The sequence below is a fragment of the Rhagoletis pomonella genome, unplaced genomic scaffold (assembly GCF_013731165.1).
Source record: "Rhagoletis pomonella isolate Grant_MI unplaced genomic scaffold, Rhpom_1.0 Rhpom_scaffold_00008, whole genome shotgun sequence".
Lineage (NCBI taxonomy): Eukaryota > Metazoa > Arthropoda > Insecta > Diptera > Tephritidae > Rhagoletis > Rhagoletis pomonella.
This window is the reverse complement of record NW_023458562.1, coordinates 15,529,111-15,548,367: the sequence shown is the minus strand read 5'-3', so window position 1 is coordinate 15,548,367 and position 19,257 is coordinate 15,529,111. Positions and strand designations below refer to the sequence as shown.

The 19,257-nt window shown below is 37.4% G+C and overlaps 5 protein-coding genes across 7 annotated transcripts; 3 read left to right on the top strand and 2 right to left on the bottom strand.

The window, feature by feature from the left end:
* Window positions 1-3,592: 3,592 nt before the first annotated feature.
* Window positions 3,593-5,390, top strand: LOC118744238. 2 transcript variants are annotated; one of them, XM_036477123.1, is made up of 3 exons: window positions 3,593-4,086; window positions 4,268-4,497; window positions 4,570-5,390. In XM_036477123.1, exons 1-3 carry the CDS (start codon window positions 3,779-3,781, stop codon window positions 5,124-5,126), a joined length of 1,095 nt encoding a protein of 364 aa, XP_036333016.1. In that variant the 5' UTR covers window positions 3,593-3,778; the 3' UTR covers window positions 5,127-5,390. The 2 variants fall into 2 exon arrangements, with proteins under 2 accessions (XP_036333016.1, XP_036333015.1); XM_036477122.1 differs by having other exon boundaries at window positions 3,594-4,086; window positions 4,561-5,383.
* Window positions 5,391-5,923: 533 nt separating this feature from the next.
* Window positions 5,924-7,007, bottom strand: LOC118744237 (protein PET100 homolog, mitochondrial). Of its 2 annotated transcripts, none has more exons than XM_036477120.1 (2): window positions 6,655-7,007; window positions 5,924-6,528 (listed from the first exon to the last, which is right to left on the bottom strand). In XM_036477120.1, exon 1 carries the CDS (start codon window positions 6,907-6,909, stop codon window positions 6,661-6,663), a length of 249 nt encoding a protein of 82 aa, XP_036333013.1. In that variant the 5' UTR covers window positions 6,910-7,007; the 3' UTR covers window positions 5,924-6,528; window positions 6,655-6,660. The 2 variants fall into 2 exon arrangements, with proteins under 2 accessions (XP_036333013.1, XP_036333012.1); XM_036477119.1 differs by having other exon boundaries at window positions 6,626-7,006.
* A 2,985-nt stretch (window positions 7,008-9,992) lies between these two features.
* Window positions 9,993-11,318, top strand: LOC118745091 (facilitated trehalose transporter Tret1-like). Its single transcript, XM_036478629.1, has one exon. The coding sequence runs from the start codon at window positions 9,993-9,995 to the stop codon at window positions 11,316-11,318; it is 1,326 nt and encodes a 441-aa protein (XP_036334522.1).
* Window positions 11,319-12,237: 919 nt separating this feature from the next.
* Window positions 12,238-12,899, bottom strand: LOC118745126. Its single transcript, XM_036478656.1, has one exon. It carries the CDS (start codon window positions 12,897-12,899, stop codon window positions 12,297-12,299), a length of 603 nt encoding a protein of 200 aa, XP_036334549.1. The 3' UTR covers window positions 12,238-12,296.
* Window positions 12,900-14,331: 1,432 nt separating this feature from the next.
* On the top strand, window positions 14,332-19,255 carry LOC118745090 (glucose dehydrogenase [FAD, quinone]-like; the record flags this gene model as incomplete). The annotated part of the gene is made up of 5 exons (XM_036478628.1): window positions 14,332-14,499; window positions 14,663-14,783; window positions 17,507-17,911; window positions 18,121-18,452; window positions 18,524-19,255. Coding segments are annotated over exons 1-5 (1,758 nt in total), but the record flags the coding sequence as incomplete, so codon positions are not given.
* Window positions 19,256-19,257: the final 2 nt, after the last annotated feature.

Below are 19,257 nucleotides of genomic sequence, written 5' to 3'. Positions count from 1 at the left end.
TTAGGAATACATTGATTCTAGTAATGAACCAAAACGAGATCTCGGGAAGGCGAAGTCCAGATCAAGGCCCTTGGAAATTCTATTAAGTTAAATGAGAGCTCTGGAAATGGGGTCATAATTGTAATAATTAGCTTTATTAACTTTAATATTAAACGGGTAATGAGTGCGTAAATTTCTATATGGAACATTGAAATTTATTTGCTGAAGAAGCTCTGGACAGTCTACTAAGCCATTAATAACATCGTATATGAAAAGCAGATATTGAATACATCGCCTAGACTCAAGTGATTTCAGATTTATAAGCGTAAGAGCGAAGCGAATAAAGCTTCGTTGCACACTTTCAAGTCTAGAGGAATGAGTTGAGTAAATTGGACTCCAGATTAAAGAGGCGTATTCAAGCTTCGAACGAACCAGCGAGTTATACAGAATTTTTCGGGTGTAGGGATCTTTGAAATCTCTACCATAGCGCCGCAAAAGAGCAAGATTAGAGTAGGCTCTAGGAATGTTATAGCTAATGTGGTTAATGAAGGTAAATCCCGAATCAAACATCACTCCTAGGTCTGAAAATTTCTTAACTGAAGAAAGTCTTTTATCAAACAGATAATAAGCCGACTTATGCGTATTTATGCTCTTTGAAAGAGTCATATGGAGACATTTTTTAATATTAAGCGGTAAGTTATTTCTGATGCTCCAAGTAGTTAAGTTGTTAAGATCATTTTGTAGTAGCAAAACATCTGACATAGAAGTGACACTTCTGAAGATTTTTAGGTCATCAGCGTATAGCAAAAACTTGGAATGCTTAAAGCAGGCTCCAACGTCATTAATAAATTAAAAAAAAAGTATTGGGCCTAGGATGCTCCCTTGGCGTACCCCAGAAGTGGCCTCGAAGGCGTATGATCTCGTATTCTCGATCTCAACAAAAAAAAATCTATTGGAAAGGTATGATCTAACCCAGCACAGAAATGTAGAGTGTATACCTAAACACTCAAGTTTGCGCAATAAATGCTGTGAGTGACTGTATCGAAAGCCTTTGAGAAATCGGTGTAGACAACGTCTACCTGACGTCCCATCTTGAACGAAGTTATGCAAAAATTAGGAAGAACAGGCTAGGTTTGTGGCAGTCGAGCGACCGCTCACAAAACCATGCTGGCACGGATTAATGGAACCTTTGATGGCAAAGAATAGTTTTTCTTTGACCACTTTCACAAAAAGTTTCGAGCAAGTCGAAAGTTTAGATATAGGTATGTAGTTTGTAACATCGTTTTTGTTACCAGATTTAAAAATTGGGGAGATCGAGGCAATTTTCCATTGATTAATAAAATCACCCGAGGCCAGCGAAAGATTAAAAATATATTTTAGTGGTACGCAAAATGACGCACCGCATTTCTTGAGCACGTATGAAGAGAGCCCATCTCTCACTTTTTAAGGACAATTCCAGAGCAGAGATGCCGTTTATAACATCTTGCTTTGTGACAGACAAAGAGCCAAAATCTACAGACTGCGGAATGTCGTCCACTTTACATCCGGATAGGTCGGCATCACTGATATAATTAGATTTGAAGAAGTCCGCAAAACGCAAAAAGATTTACGGAGTCTAAGACGTTTTCTGATTTCCTACCACAATATGACATGCAAGAAGGGATATTGGAGCACCCTTTCTTAGATCGAATGTATTTCCAAAACGCTTTGGGATTTACTTTTAGCTCATGTTCAAATCGAGAAATATATTGTTTGTATAAGAACTTATCGAGGACATTGAAATCTTTCATATAATGAATATATTTCTCCTTATGAGAATCATTTTTGCTGGACTTATATAAATTAAAATACTTATTTCTAAGATTTTTCAATCTTTTTAAATCCTTCGTATATCACGGAAGCTTGTGGATTCGCGATGGAAGGCAAGATAGGCTATTAGAAAATAGTTGGTTGATTTTGAGTAGGAAAATTTCATAACAATCCGAAACATTTTTAGAAAGGAAAGCTGATTTTCAGTCTATTGCGAGAAGACTTGAATTTAAAGAATCAAAGTCAGCATCACGAAAATTAAAACGTTTTATCTCATTGTGGTTTGAGGCAGAGATAAGCTATTTTAGCCAAGAGACAAGATAGAGACAAGACGGCGGGATGTTATGGAAAATACTACGAAACAAAAATTGGTTCACAAAATCCTGGTTGATTTGTCGAACAGTCACTTTACGCATCTATTTACATCTTTTCACATAGGGGGCGTTACAATAGGTTTGTATAGTAACTTCTCCAGTAAAACATTGCAGCGAGAGCATAAAAGCAAAATAGAGCGTAAAATTGAGAAGAAGAGAAAACTAGCAGAAAAAGTTAATGAACACAAACCTAGCAAAGACTTGCAAGTGAACAGTCGTTGCAATGTTTTGACATTCTGCTGTAAATATTTTACTATTTATAAATCAGTCTTAAACTCTTTGCTTTACATACAAGCACTTACACAGTCACAATATTTTGATTTAAACTCCTTTTACTTTTGTTTGTGCTAAACCAATTCAACAAATGGCGGCTTTTGACATTTATTCTTCTTCTTCTTCTGCTAGCTAATTTCTGCTAGTAAAAATTTCACTAGCAAGAATTTGCAGCTCTCCCGTGTTGGTACGCTCTCGATTCAGTGCTCTCTTGCAAATTTTTTGGGTTATCATACACTTTTCCATTAAAAATTTGCAGGTTCCAGCACAAATTAGTACTGACTATTGGTTAATATACAAACCTAATAAAAGACTCGTAAACTTACGAATTTTACACTTACGAGCTTTACGAGTTTAAGGGAATCCTCTAGTTATTTACTAACATATCCAAACATAAACCAATTTTTCATAATTCTGCGATTTTTTGCATTTATGCATTGCCCATTTTTCCCAAATTGGCTGCCACTGTCTTCGAAAAATCAAAGACAGTAGCTCTGATGCAGTACTCCATGAATTTACAGGTTTTACACGAACTATCAGGAAGTTGCAGGAAAAATGATCCCGTACTCCAAATTCCTTCAAAATCATGTAAATGAGAGCGATTTTTGAAGATATGTATAGAGAACGAAATTGCAAGATTTTAACAAAACTCTTTCTTCTGGTTAAGCGATCACTCGTTGACGTTTTCACGTGTAAAATGATTTTTTTGGTCCCGTACTTTTTGTGGTTACTCACTTTTTACTCTCGCTTCAGGGAGTAATTTTGCTGTTTGACATTTTTACAGGATTTTACACGAACAGTATTGGATCAGAGCTAATGAGAGAATAATAATAATAATGAGAGATGTGTGAATGTGTTAGTAAAAAGTGTGAATGTTTTACTATTGTCTTCGCAAAATCGTCCTATGTAAACCCCCAAGTAATTTTGGTAAAGACCAATTTCAAATATTTTTATATAGTCCCTTGATTATTTTCTCAGTTTTATAATAATTTTTGCAAGTACGCAAAAAATTTTGAGCACCTAAAAATATGTACTAACATTCCACATTTTTGTTTAACTTTAAAATATTTATAAAATCTTTTAAAACCTTCCATGTCGATAATCTGACAATTGTAAACTAGTTATTACAATACTAAGGCACTTGCGGCATCTATCGTATTTTTGCCTTATGCGTTTCGGGGATACTGTGATATTCTTCACGGCACGCAAAAACGCATTTCTCTACGTAAAATTGTCAACAAATTTAATGGATAATATAAACAAACGCGCTTGCCACATAAATAAAACAAACCATTAGTTTATTTACAAAAAAATTTCATTTGATCTTTTGAGTTGCATATAAAATGGCTGGCCATCGAGCTCTGGAAGACTCTGACTTGGCATTAATTGGCCGAGTGAAAATGACGCCAGCATTGTATGACCCACGAGATCCGGACTTTCGTCTCGCCTATCGTAAAGAACAGGAATGGGAAGTAGTGGGCTCGATGATTGGTATGTCGTCAGCGGAGGCTAGACGCCGATGGACTTGCCTGCGTGATCGTTATTCGCGTGAGCTGAAGCAAGTGCGAATGCATCCGGAGAAGAATGAGTATGGTAATAATCCCTTTTTTCGTCAAATGGATTTCTTACGCAGATTTGTTCGAAAGCGAAGGTTAGTATGCATTACGCTGCAGTTATTGTGTGGATGGCCCCATCGGAATGAGATATGAACATTCCGGCCGGTTCTTGATTCAGAAACGCAAGCTATATAAATTTGTATATTCGTTTTGTGAAGTACCATGTTATCTTTCATATCATACACATGTTTCATTTATTATTTTTTCAAAAATCAGAAATCGGCGCCGCCATGGCTATTTGGAATATGAATTTCAAGGCCCAGATTTCAAGAATACAATCAGTATCGAGCATGCCACGCAACTGCCAAATAAAACTCAAAATTCCGGAGCAGAGGAAGATGACGGATATAGTTTAGAAAACTGCAATGACGCACAATCAGACGCATACGCTGATAAAATAGACGAAAGCACCATGGAAACGGAAGAATATCCAGAGTTCGTGGACGGTAATTTTATCTTTTTAAAACTAAATTTAAAAAAGAAGTCAATTATTTAACTTTTGTTCAAAGTGGATGCAGGCGATGTATATGAAGAATGTGTTGAAACACCCGCGTCTGAGACAGATATCAAGCAGCAACCAGCCAGCCACTTCAGGACCAGTTCCAGTTCTAAGCAAATAAATGCCACTGTTGTGCCCATAGTTGTTACGCAGCACGATCCCAATCACGCAGTATACACGCTATCAACAAGTCATGGACACCACGAAATGTCAACACCGGAAAACCACGCCACTTTGACACATGCGAGCCAGCATAAACCAAATCATGATTTGTATGCTGGCGTGAAAGAACGTAAATCTACGTTCTTTGCTGATGAGCAATCCAGTTCACAACAATCGCAGTTACAGATTCAGCAACGGCCCAATTCAATAACACAACAACAACAACCCAATTCATATCAAGGTGCACCAGTTGCTGAAAATGAAGATGATCTTTTTGGCAAATCGATTGCCGTATACCTAAGGCAATTGTCTCGCCGTCACAAAATAAAAGCACAAGTAGAGATGTTTCAAATACTTGAAAAGTACATTGAATTAGAAGAGAGTGGAAAGGCTACTACTATGAATAGTAAATGAAATATGTATCTGGTTAAAGGGTTATGTGACTGTGGTTGATTTAATTTTGCCTTTACATGAAGGATAAGGTAATCTGCAATAATTTAATTTATACCATAAATGCGTGGTTTCTCTAAGGCTTTTGAAAGCTCTTTTTTTAACAATACTGATAAAGAATTACATTTTTATCCAAGGCAACGCATTATAAAAACGTAACTGTAGTTAATTTTAAATTATGTAAAACGTAAATATTTAAGTTAAATTCATACATACATATGTACTTATATTCAAACATATGTATTTACATACATATGTAAATAAAAGTAAATAGAAAAATTGTATTTTTTGTTGTATTTTTTTCTTGTGAAAGAATTTACCATTTCATACAAAAAATAATTAATTGTGAATGTTTCGAAAAAATAATATTACATTTACATAAATATAGAGATTAGGAAAGTGGCGAAAATCGGTCGAGAGCATTTTCTACCCTTTATGTTATGGTATTGTAGGCATGCTATTAAGCACTTAGGTAAGCACTTTCTGTTGTAAGCTTATAGATCAATAACCCTTACAAATATTTCCCATGGTGTTTTAAGAAGAGCTGGGCGATAAGGATTGCATGTGTAATCGATTGCATCTAGGATTACGATTACTTTAATCACAATTTCAAAAATTATTAAATTTAGATTGCGGTAATCGTCCATCGAAGGCATCTTAAATCATAAACAGACGGCAGCGTTGATCCGGATCAACTGGGGAATTAGCTGCAGTTTATCCGGATTAAGTCCGAGTTAATCCGGATCAACACTGCTGTCTGTTTAAGCTTTGAGATTACGATTACAGTAATCGCAATTTCAACTTTTTTATAATTACAATTACTGTAATCGTAATCTAAAAGTTCGTTCGATGAATGATTACAATAATTCGAATCACATGGCCAAGCCAGCGGAGTCGCTGTATGTGTCGTTGTAAATCTCCAAGTAAGTCTTCCGCAAAATCTTTCTCTCGAATACTCCAAGAGCCGCCTCCTTGGATGTTGTTAGATAGATAGAGAGATAGAACTTTACTCCTGAATTGCCTCGGTACCACTTGTTAGCAAGAGTGATTCTGCATTGGATTTCGATGCTGAAATTTTTATCGGTTGTTGCTGTTGTTGTTGTAACAGCATAGAAATTCCCCAAAGAGTTTTTGCGGGAGTCTTTGGCCAGATATAAATCTGGGTCGTTCGGCTTACGCAGACCCGACTGTCATTGGAACGATTTATCGGTGTTAACACTGGTTCACTAGTAAACGAAGTTCTCCCATTTCTCGAAATTATAACCGCCAGTGGCGTGAGTGCCAAGGCGTTTAACTAAACAATTGAACTAAATAGTGCTGAAGCTTGAGTGAGGTCACCATCTAGGTGTCACAGCAATAAAAATGCCTAGTTATAAAAAAATACACTTTGTTATAAACTTATTTTTCATGATAATTAAAATCTAGTATATTAAAGGTATACAATGCGACCAACAACAAATAACCTTATATAACAACACAAGTTCTGCCCTACGGTAATTTATGATTTTTCACGCTTCTCTATATCCTCTAAAGCCTTTAACATTTCCTTGTCTCGTTTTTGTTGCACTTCCCTTATCGCCTTTTGTATTTCTTCGCGATGACCCATGCTCTCCGGCGGATATAGCTCGCGCCTGGTCTTAGTTACCCATTCCTCAAAGTAAGCTGGTTGATTGAAAATGTGAAACATTGCAACAGGGAAGGACATGTACAATGTCATTTTGAATACTTCTAGCTGCCAGCCACCCATTTGATAATTTACAGCGCTTGGCTTAAAAAGTTTAACAAATTCACGCAAAATTAACTTTCAGAAATCAGCTGTTCGACGGGCACACAAATATTTTGGGAAATTCTCAATCGGTTAGGGACCAAATGCATAACCGGAATCGGTTAAGGACCATAGTTGAAAGAGATATATAATTGGTTCATGGTTAGTGCTCATTTACACACGGCGATTTTTGTTGCCGCAACTCGACGTTTGTAGGAGAGAGCGCGACGAGGAAAGGAGAGGGGCACCGAGTTGCTCGTGCTCGGGCAACACGCTTTGTGCTCTCGTTCGTCTGTGCAAATTGAACCGCTGTTCACAGCTGACAACAACAATTGCATACACACAAATCGCCGTGTGTAAATGAAACGAGCAACACCAAAAGGGAATGTGAAAAATCGAGGCGACAAAAGTTTTCGTGTATAAACGCAGTCTTAAGGACCAAATTCACCGGAAATCAGCTGTTTGGGACCAAATGCACTACCGGAAATCAGCTGGTAATTGGGTAGTTTTTTATAGTAGCTTTGTTTCTTAACAGATAATTATCACACATTTTGAATGGATTCTGCTGGAAAGCGTTTCTTAACACAACAAAAGAAAAAGTTGGCAAGTTTATTTTAATTCGTTTAAATAAAACAAAATGAGTGCATCTTTATCAAAACACATTGAAATATTGCAGAATGTTAGTATTTGTACATGCATTTGAAGATGTGTGTGTGTATATATATACAGTGCTTGGAAATTTCTGTTAATTTTCGTTTCTTTACTTTTTCCTCTTTCGATCTCTTTGCGAGGAAAATTATACTCTTCGCCAATCTGCTGTCATCAGCTGTAAAAAGTTAAGAAACACGCCTAGTGTGTTTTCATAAGGATTCGAATTACACTTGATACGATTATCTTTGAATTAATCTCTGAATTACTAAAACCTTCAGGTACATTTGACCGGATTGTCAAATCATCGCCTTATCGTACTTGGCATTCCTTTTGTCATTCATAATTTGCGTACACGAACTTTCTCAAATGCTCTACAGGGTTATACCGTTATATCTGATTTATGATGAAGAGCCGTTGTTCAAGTTTTTCGGACACCCAGTATATGTATGCCACATCTCTTGGAACACCGCCCATTCAAAATTTCTTCTGCTCATAGGCAATTAATCGACTACATCTATGGAAATTCGCTCGAATAGCGAATTTGAGTTATACTGCCTCATTTGGCAATGACTTCTGGATTTAGGCCCTTTAGCTGCAATACACTCCGCACAGTTAGTAATCCACTTAGCGGTCGACTGACGACAACCAACCCAATTGATTCCTAGGTGCCCTCCACAGGGGCCATTGTGAAATTCCTTGAGAACGTCCGGAATTCTTACCCTTGGAACTACTATTATATTGCGGAAACTTTGAGCTGTTCCATTGTGCCCAGTGTGTCTTTGCTTTTGGGCTCACCGTTGCCATTTGCTCCTGAGTTGGCCGCATGTCGCCATCTCCAATCCGTGCATCAAAAGTTTTAAATCCAGATATTCCTGATGACATATTCGTAGTTGTCTTGCCAACCCTCTCTTCCGCTGCCTTAAGCCGGGCGTCTTTAAAGTCCTCTTGGCATCAGCTTTTTAGCAGTGCTTACAATCCAAGGTACATGGTAGTCGCAACATGGCATCAGATCTTCTGTGGATATTTCCTTTGCGGTGGTCAATAGCAAATTAATAGTTTTGCCGTCTCTCTATCCACCAATATAATTGTACTTCTGTATTCTTAAATTGTAGTAGACACTTTGGCGCTGCAGGATTCGTATGAACTCGAAAACGTAGCCCATAGAGGTACTTGTGGAAACGTTTGGTGCACTCCACCAACACTACTCTCCGAACTACACAGTGGTTTCTCTCTGGTCTTCCAATCGAACGGCTATAGCAGGCAACTACCTTCCCTTGCTCATCAATTACCTGCGCATAACCACTGAAACCATGTACGCTAGCATAGGCGCAGTAAATAGCCATTCATTCAGGGATTGGAAGGCTATTTCCTGTTCTTTGTTTCAGTCGAAATATTTACATTTCCTAGTGAACACAGGGAGCTCCTTAGCAACGCTGGTAAAATTCGGAGCAAATCGGCGATAAAAAGTGCATAGCTCAAAAAAACCCCGTATTTCATGCAAGTGCCTAGGTCTCTGCTTATCTTTTACTACTTTCCCTATCTTTTCCGAAGCACTGTAGATGCTCTAATTCACCTCCTTCACTTTTAAAGACTTAGTTTAAGACCATTTCATACCAGTCAGCGAGTACAGAGTACCATCGATTCTAGCTGTCCTTCTTCGTCACATAATTTAGTTTCCGGTAGTCCACGCAGAACCGCATCTGGTCATCATTCCTCTTCACAAGTTCTACCAGCGAACGCCATGCTTTATGCTTGCGCTGATGTTAAAGCTTTTTAGGATCTCTTTGCTTTTCTGACATCGGCCTGCCACAATTAGCACACACACATGATTTTTGTGGTACACTGTTTTTTTTTAATGAAACTCATATCAAATGAAAGATGAGTTGGTGTAGATGTGCCGAATTTGGCCCTTAACCCTCTAAGAGCCACTTTGACTGAAATATTAAAAAAAAAAACTATTTAAAGTCCTGATTGGTACAAGTTCAACCCGAATATCAGTTAGAGAAGCAACATATCATCTTATATATTAATACGCAATCGAATTCCAATAAAAATCTACTTCTAATTTCTGTTCCTATAAATTATGAAATTATATAACAGCATGTATATCACTTCACCTAAGAATATTAGTGACCTAGACGAACAACATAAAAAATTCCACAAACGAGATAAAAAAAAAAAGTGTACCGACTTACGACCACTGGGCGATACTAGTCACGGACTACATGTCCAATAGCAATTGTAACTGTGACTGCACAATCGAATTCACTCTTACAATCCATTACATCCTTAGCAGTCACTTTGGAAAAATAATTTCTTTTTAACTTTTCTTGTGAACTGCCAGTTTGAAAATCACAATTTTGGAATTAGTATAAGTTTGAATGGCCAAAATATATCGACAATACTTTGCGGGCATGGCGGCAGCCGGAGGTGCGCTGGCATGTGGCGCCACAATTGGCTGGTCATCGCCAGCACAAGCCGAGTTGACTGGTGAAAACGATTATGGAATAACATTCTCGACAAACGAATACGCCTGGATTGGTTCTCTAATGACATTGGGCGCGGCAACTGTGTGTCTGCCCGTTGGCGTACTCATCACAATAATCGGCCCCAAATGGACAATGATGTTCATGGTCATACCCTTCGAGATCGGTTGGGCGCTAATGATATTTGCACAGAATCAAATAATGATGTATATTGCGCGCTTTTTAACGGGCATGGCAGGTGGTGCCTTTTGTGTTTGCGCGCCCATGTATTGCACAGAGATATCGCAAAAGGAGGTACGCGGTATTATTGGTAGCTTCTTTCAATTGCTCATCACTACCGGCGTGCTGTACGGCTTCGCGGTTGGTGCCTTCACAAAAGCCTTCTGGTTCAGCATCATATGCGCACTGCCACCGCTTGTATTCGCCATTGTATTTATTTTTTGTCCAGATTCACCAGTATTTCTCGTGCGAAAAGGAAAGCTTGAACCAGCAATCAAATCAATGGAATGGTTGCGCGGCAAGGATGTCGATTTTAGCGCCGAATTGAATGAAATCAAAGCAAATCACGCAGAAATGAAAGAGAACCCAGTAAATTTGGGTAATGCGTTGTGTCGCAAAGTTACGCTCAAGGCATTTGGTCTGTCCGTATCGTTGATGGTACTCCAACAGTTCTCCGGCATTAATGCAGTGATTTTCTATTCGTCAAGTATCTTCCAATCGACTACCAGCAATTTGGAACCCAGATTTGGTACGATTATTATTGGTGTGATGTTGGTCGTGGCAACCGTTGTTTCGCTATTTATCATCGATAGATATGGTCGCGTTCCACTTTTACTGCTCTCATCCGTTTTTCAAGTGATCTCTGTTGCCTGTCTCTCGCTTTATTTCTTCTTGAAGGAGAGTGATGAAAAGTCGGTGGAGAATTTAGGTTGGCTGCCGCTACTCAGTATTTGCATATATATTTTACTGTTCTCGGTTGGTTTTGGTCCGGTGCCATGGGTATTCATGGCGGAAGTTTTTCCGGATGATATCAAAGGTATTGCTGGGTCTCTGTCTGCCACAACCAATTGGGCGTGTGCTTTCATTGTGACTCAAGTTTTTCCCGTCTTAAATGATGCTATTGGCGGTGGAGCTTGTTTTGCCATATTCGCTATCATATCGGCAGTGGGAGGAGTCTATATATTTTTCTTCATACCAGAGACCAAGGGAAAGACTTTTGCGGAGATCCAAGCCGAATTGGCTGGAGAGAATTGATCAGAAATGGGAAAAAGGCAGCTGAAGAGGAATATTCTATTGATATATCTCTGTATTTTTTTTGTTTATTTGCAAATATACATAGGCCTTTTTTTACAAATCAACACTACATTCGCGAAAATTATTGATATACGTATGTATGTAAATACTTGTATTTCGGAAATAAAAAAATTATTTATGTTCAGTAAACATCATAACACCTCTCTTTCCTATTGATCCACATATAATCCTCAGCGCATCGTCTGTTGGAAAACAACGGAAACTGGGGTTTCTTGAGCCCAAGCTCATATTAAGACCCTCTTTTATCCTGAAATATCGGACAAGATACGCAGAACCAGATGTACAAACCTGAAGCTGTCAAACACGGACGGTTCCAAAATGGGGAAGTTCGATAAAAGTTCGCTAAAAGCTTTGCAAAAGCGTTTTTTGTTTAAATAATTATAAACATTTATTAGTAAAATATTACGACTTTTTACACTTCACGAACATACCGAACGAAATGAGAGACGAACAGAGAGACAGAGCAAAGAGCAAGAAGCGGAGAGTGATGAGCACTAGCATTTGCATGCCGTCTGCCTGTTTACAGGCCCGTCCACATAGAACTTTGGCGTTGCGTTGGTGTAGGCGTCGCTTCAACAGCTGACTATGAATACATGAATTCAAATGCAGCCGTCCACATAGCCAAAATTCAACAACGCTCACGCCAACACAAAGCAAAAAGATGGCCAAGTCTCAACATTTTGCGTACGTCGCTCGTCAGCTGTTGCAAATAAATAAAATTATGTGTGTGGCCAAGAAATATCGTTTTTAATGCAATTATTGATATTGCCTGTCGTTGGTATATTATTTTAGTGGCCCAAGCATTCGCTTCCAAGCGTTCATTGTAGCAAGCATACTTTTCACGTGCGTTCTGTCAAACCAACGTCAACGCCAAAGCTAACGCGAAAGTTCTATGTGGACCAGCCTTTAAACCTAAATTCAGATTATAAGACCCTTTCTCGTCATTTGGTTATGCAGCCAACCGATGCGCCAGCTAGTCGCCTCCGGATAGTTGTACTTGCGATCGGGAGAATGTTCATAGCGTACCGCTAAGTAGGCACCACGCTGACCGTTCTTCAAGAGCTCACGCTCGCTGTCGGGTACCGTCTTCATTGGCCCCTTAAACGCACCCATAAATTTTGACTCATCCTTCGACAGATCGTAGGCGAAATCATTGGATTGTGTCAGTGGCTGACGCACGCGTGGCCCCGACGTTATTAACGAACGAAATGGTGACGTGCGACTGTTGGCGACATGTGCGTTGAAACGTTTATTGGCGAAAGCATTCTTGATAACTGTACTATTGGTACTGGTGCTGGTACAGCTCTTACTTGGTTTACTGTTGTTGCGATTGCTGGTCTGCCGACAGCTGTTGGTAGAACTGATGCTACTCGATGCTGAGTTGATGGAACGAGCGGTAGATGCACCAAAAGTTGTGGATGATCGGGTAAAGGGTGCGCTTTGAATTTTAATGGGTTTTCTTGTGTTTTGACGCACGTTGATTGCTGTTGTTGTTTTTGGTACTTGCAATTTAGCCGACATCTCAAAAGGGGTAAATATTTATATAAGTACGTGCACACAAAAATTCAATGAAATATCTTTTAATAAAACGTTTGACAATTTTAATTTCAACAAATTTTAACGAGTCCAATAAATTGATCATAATAGAGAATTTTTTAACGAAAATAGTGTTGGTGATTAGCAAGGAACGGATTTGTAGACCTAAGAACCTATAAAAAAGGCAAAATAAAATAACGAAATAGGCCAGAAATGACAAAATAATAGTGGGAAGGATTAGAAATGGTGAGAGTTGATGAATTGTGAAAATTCTGGCTAAGATAGTTGAACGTCTTTTGCAAGACAATCGAAAGAGGTCGGCAACATAGCTTGAAAGACTTTGTTTATTCCGGCGTGAAATGTTTACAAAAAAAAAAGAAAAGCTTACTAGCCAACTTTTACGATGAAAAGCTCTTTTGAGAGGAAGCACTTGAGTGGGTCCCAAATGGAAATGTATATCATTTTGCCCACGCTGCTCCAACAATCGCAATGGCCTAGTGAGCAAAGCACTGGTGTGTCATCCGAGAGATTCGAGGCTCGAGTCCTCGGACAGCGAAATTTTTTTCCTTTCTTTAATTTAACGATTTTTTTGTGTTTGCCTATTTTAATTTAATTTTCTGTAACAGAGCACCAAATGAAGTTAGTGTACTATAAAAATATTCTGCTCTTCCTGAGTTTCGCCCGAAAAAAAATTCACCCGAAAACTAAATACATGGAAACCAAAACAGAACCGTTTCGGGGAAAATGAAACTTATTTGTGTAAATTTTTGTTTAGATAAATAAATAAAAATAGAATAAACAATTAATTTATAGATTTAATTGTCTTAAAGATAAAAATCGTTGTATATATACTTTTTTTTTTTTTAATTTTAGAAATTTATTTGATATTAATTTTAAATTTTTTAAAGTTCATTTTTTTTAAGCACCAATCAGCCTTATCATAAGTTTCATTTTCCCCAAACCGCTTCACTTTTCACTTTTGGTTTACATGGTTTTACTACAGGCGGTTGACAAATTTTCGGGTGAGTTTTTTTTTCAGGCGAAACTCAGGATATTACAGCATATTTTTTTTTTTATTTCGTTTTCTACTCATATTTTTTTCTTATTTTTTCATAATTTCTTTTTTAAATTTAAATTTCTTTTCATATTTAGAATATATCATCTTAAAAAAAAAAATTATTATTATTTTTTTTTTTAATTTCGTTTAATTTTTAAAAAGGAATTTCAAGAGCATGTCAAGAGAATAAAACGAGAAAGCTGTTTAATTACTTCACCTGTTTTTAATTTCACCATGGGTCTGCACCATTTTCTTGAGACCGCATTCATTTCCAATCTGTTCTCTCAAATTTAGACTGATTTTAATTGCTTATTCATCCTTTTTCGTTTATTATTATTAATTTTTCTTTACAGAAGCAACATGTCTTACCTCTACAGCCATTGTGGTTGTCCGGTGACTTCACCACTCACACCTTCATTGGCCACCACCTGTGGTGGAAGCGCCTATGCACTTTTCATGGGTGTCCTTGAAGTATTCCTGCTCTCGCAATGCGATATCGAGGATCCCTGTGGTCGTGCCACGCCAAGAGTAAGTCTCAACAGCAGAGTAAAGAAACACAAAACGTTAATACAAATTAAATGTTTTTTAATTATAAATTTTTTTCTAGGTTTGCACGTTTTTAATTCAGAATGTTCCAATAATAACAAATTCATTTACTTTTCTCTCCCCCTCTCTCTCATACATGTGTCAGTTCCGTTCCGAGCCCGATAGTACGTATGATTTTGTTGTGATTGGTGGCGGTACTGCTGGTTCGGCTGTTGCTGCGCGGCTCTCCGAAGTACCGCAGTGGACAGTTTTGCTCGTCGAAGCAGGTAAGTTTCTGCTAAACTATAGTACGAGTGTCAATGACTTTACGTATCCGAATAAATGCGTTTTTCAAGAAAATATTCAGCGGGTTGAAAAAAAAATTTTCCGTCACAAAATAGTTCTTGCTACTTAATGTGCGCTTAGGCGTGGCAATAGAGGTACTTTTTCAAAGCATTTTGCTCTCAAGTTGCTAAAACCACCATTCAAGTATAAACAGCCGATAAGTACCACTCGTTACTTCTAAGCAATTACTTTTGGAAATAAAACCTGGCAAGTTTTTATTGCAACTGATACTAAAAAGATTTTAATACACTTGCAATTACTTTTCGAAATCTTTGCAATTGAAAGACTTTCCAAAATAAATATCATAGTTACGCCTAACGACACCTTTTAGCAATATCTATGAACTAATACAATAATGCAAGTGTGTATTATGGCCTTTTTCATAAAAAATAAAGTAGGCTCTATAAAGTGAAATTTTCATAAAAATTTTCGATTTATAAAACAGTTAAAATCTTCTTTATTTTTTATGAATTTGGGTGTTAGTTTATACGTATGCTCTTGTGTATAAACAGCCCAGAGGTCAGTGTTGCCAGATTAGAAAAGTCAATTTCCAAAAAAAAACTGTATTTTCAACAAAAAACTTTAACCTTAAAAAAACGAAGATGTTTTTGGAAAGTACAGTACAACTGACTAAATTTTAATTTGATTAAAAATTAAACGAGCGAACACCGCATTTCCAGCCCCCCATTTTGTCTTAAAAATTTACTTCAAACAAAACCGGAAGTTTTGAAAAAAACTGTAAATTTTGTTAGCGCTTAATTTAAAGAACTTTAATTTACATAAGCTGTGAGTATGGCGGTGACGCACAGAAGTATTTTCCATGGATTTTTTTACGATATTCAGAAGGTTTTTCACAGTAAATTTTTGTTGTTGATTTTTGTTAAAAAAAAATATAAAAAAAATTTTAAGGAAATTTCAGAAAATTTTTCAACAAATTTCAAACTTGTTAATATCTAAGATTTTTTACAAAAAATTCGAGTGTGCAGTTTTATAGTCCATTAAATTTTAGAGCAAATTTAAAGTCGCTAAAAAATTCCGTTGATTTTTCTGGGGTATAAAAAAGTCGACCTGCATACGGCTTATTTACAACCAACTTCTAGCATTTGACCAACTGTTCGCCGATAAATCAGTGAATGTGTAGGGCCTTTAACGTTGCCACACTTAGTTTTGTAGCCTTTACAATGGGCTTACATGCCCAACTATTTACACCATTGTACGCTCTGAACTTGAGCAATTCCTGCGACTGTTTGAAATTTTAGAAAGCTGCAGAATTCATATTTCTTGCCAATAATTTTACGATTAGTTTACAGTTAATCGATTAATATTCGATTAATGACACACCAAACTACGATACAATTAAATCGTAACCTAGGCAAAAATAATCGATTAATTTAATCAAATGATTAATCGCTGCCATACCTAGTGTATGAATTGTTTCTTTTGCTTATGTGTACTACAAGTGCTATAAGCAGGGAATGGATTTTTAGGACCTAAAAACCTATAAAAAGCAAAATAGAATTATGAAATAGACTATAAAAGGCAAAATAAAATAGCGAAAACGGCAAGAAAACGCACTAGTTACAGTAAAAGAAGGCAAAAGAAGGTACTAAAAAAAAACAAAAACCTCCTTTTTAGATCCCGAAAACCCGGGATTCTTGGAAAATAATCCCCGGATTTTCGGGATTAATAATTTGCTCTGGTGGCAATAATACAGACTCCTTTTATTGACCAGTATTGGCTAAATTATTATTTTTAATTAAAAATTAATATTTTTTTTTATGAACGTCTAGCTCATTATACATATAACACCGTGCGATAGTAAATTTTACGTACAAAAATCAATATATTCGCGAAATCATGTACCAAATATAGTAAAATTGCGATTTTACTTCTTCACTCTGACGTCAGTAATTCAAAAATGATTTCAATAATTAAGTGAAATGTGCTTAGAAAAGAAGTACGGGTATAAAATTATATAGAAAATTCTGTAGAATTTAAACAGATTTAAACAGAATGTTTTGGTACATAAGGACTAGTAAGTATTGAAAATGTCTTTTTAAAATTTTATCCTTGAAATTTCGCAATATTTGTTTTTGAAAAAATTATATGTTAAGGACTTATATAAACTCGATAAAATCCTCGAATTTCATCCTTCTAACTTCATAAGCTTAAAAATTACCAATGCGTCCTTGTGAATCCAAAAGATTTTAATTTTTTTTTTTATTCTAAAGAAATTTCCTCTTTCATGGGTTCCAATATTTTTATTCTACATTGCATTGAATTTTTTAAATAATTTTTGAAATTAATCATTTCTTTGAAATTACAAAGTCCTATAAAATAAATCATGACCTCAGAGAGAATAAAAGAAACGCAGTTTTACTATATTTGTCCCATGGTTTCGCGAATATATTGACTACTAAAATATCGCAGTTTTCGTCCATTTCAATACCATTCGCCCATTTTCAATACCATCCGTCCTACACTAAAAAGAAGTACAGGCAAAAAAAAATGAAAAGATCAAACTTTTAAATGAAAAAAACATGACACTTTTTTTAATAAATGTTATGTGGAAAATGGATTTTTTTTTAACCAAAACTTGTTCACTAATATACACATTCCTATTTATACTAACACCAATCCCCTTCGTTATTTGCTGCCATTCCAGGTGACGATGAACCTATTGGAACACAAGTACCATCAGCTTACTTAAATTTCTTTGGCAGTGGAATTGACTACAACTATACAACTCAACCGGAGAAGGTAGCATGCCTCGGATATACGAACCAGCGGTGCTCTTGGCCGCGTGGCAAAGTATTGGGTGGCACATCGGTGGTGAATGGCATGACGTACAATCGCGGTAATCGTGAGGACTATAACTATTGGGCATCTTTGGGTAATGCCGGTTGGTCGTACGAGGAAATATTGCCGTACTTTAAGAAATCCGAAAATAATTTGCAAATTAATCAGGTTGGTAGGGATTTTCATGCTACCGGTGGACCACTACCTGTTTCATTTTTCCCCTACACTCCACCATTGTCATATGCGATATTGGAGGCTGGAGCACAAATGGGTAAGTTGAGACTTTAAACATCATGAGATGTAGTATCGAATGTTGTAACATCACATGATAAGATATCACATAATATCATATATCGCATGATATGACATTATCAGGATACGATATCGCACGACATGATAAATGTGTGTACTATTTAATTTTATTTTCAAGCGACTTTGCATTATGTTTTCCGTTCCGTTCGTTGTCCTTTTTCCTTTTAGGCTATGGCATACATAATTTGAATGGTGACAATGCCACCGGCTTCATGCAAACACAGATGGCCTCTCGCGATGGCATTCGCTTTAGTGCTGCACGCGCATTCTTGCGTCCCGCACGAAACCGTAATAACCTACACATTCTACTTAAAACCACTGCTTCCAGAGTGCTCTTCGAACCGAATAGTAAAACCGTTGCTGGCGTCGAATTAATCGATAAGAATAACCGTACTTTCACGGTATCCGTAAGGAACGAGGTGGTCGTTAGCGCAGGCGCCTTGGACTCACCAAAAGTACTATTGCTTAGCGGTATTGGACCAGCTGACGAACTAGAACAAGTAAATATGATTCGAAAAATTTGTGAGAAAAAAAATATTCTGAATACCTACCTAAATATAATTTTCCGCAGGTCAACGTGACTTCAGTACACAATCTACCCGGTGTTGGTAAAAATCTACACAATCATGTTTCCTATTATGTAAACTTCTTTGTTAACGAAACCGATGCTAACCCTTTAAACTGGGCAACTGCAATGGAATATCTGCTTTTCCGCAATGGTATGCTGTCTGGCACTGGTATTGCTGATATTACTGCCAAATTTAGCAGCAACCACGCCGATCCATCAAGAGGACCCGATGTGCAACTCTTATTCGGTGGCTACACAGCTAGTTGCTCCGCTACCGGTGCAATTGGTGAGCTGCTATCGAATGGCTCGCGCTCCGTGAATATTATTCCCGCCGTATTGCAACCGAAATCACGTGGTTCCGTTACACTTGCTTCCAATGATCCGCTTGCCGATCCAATTTTTGTCGCCAACTACTTATCCGAGGATCATGATGTCGTAACGCTTGTTGATGCCATTAAGTTTGTCATACGTTTGTCGGAAATGCCAGCGCTTCAAAAGTTCAACTTCACCCTGAATAAGACCCCAGTAACACAATGTGCATCGATCGACTACGGCACTGATGAGTACTGGGAGTGCGCTATACGCTATCGCACCGGCCCCGAGAACCATCACGGCGGCTCCTGTAAAATGGGTCCAGAAAACGATACATTGGCTGTGGTAGACAATGAGTTGCGCGTGTATGGCGTGAAGGGTCTTCGTGTTATGGACACATCCATTATGCCTACCATAACTTCGGG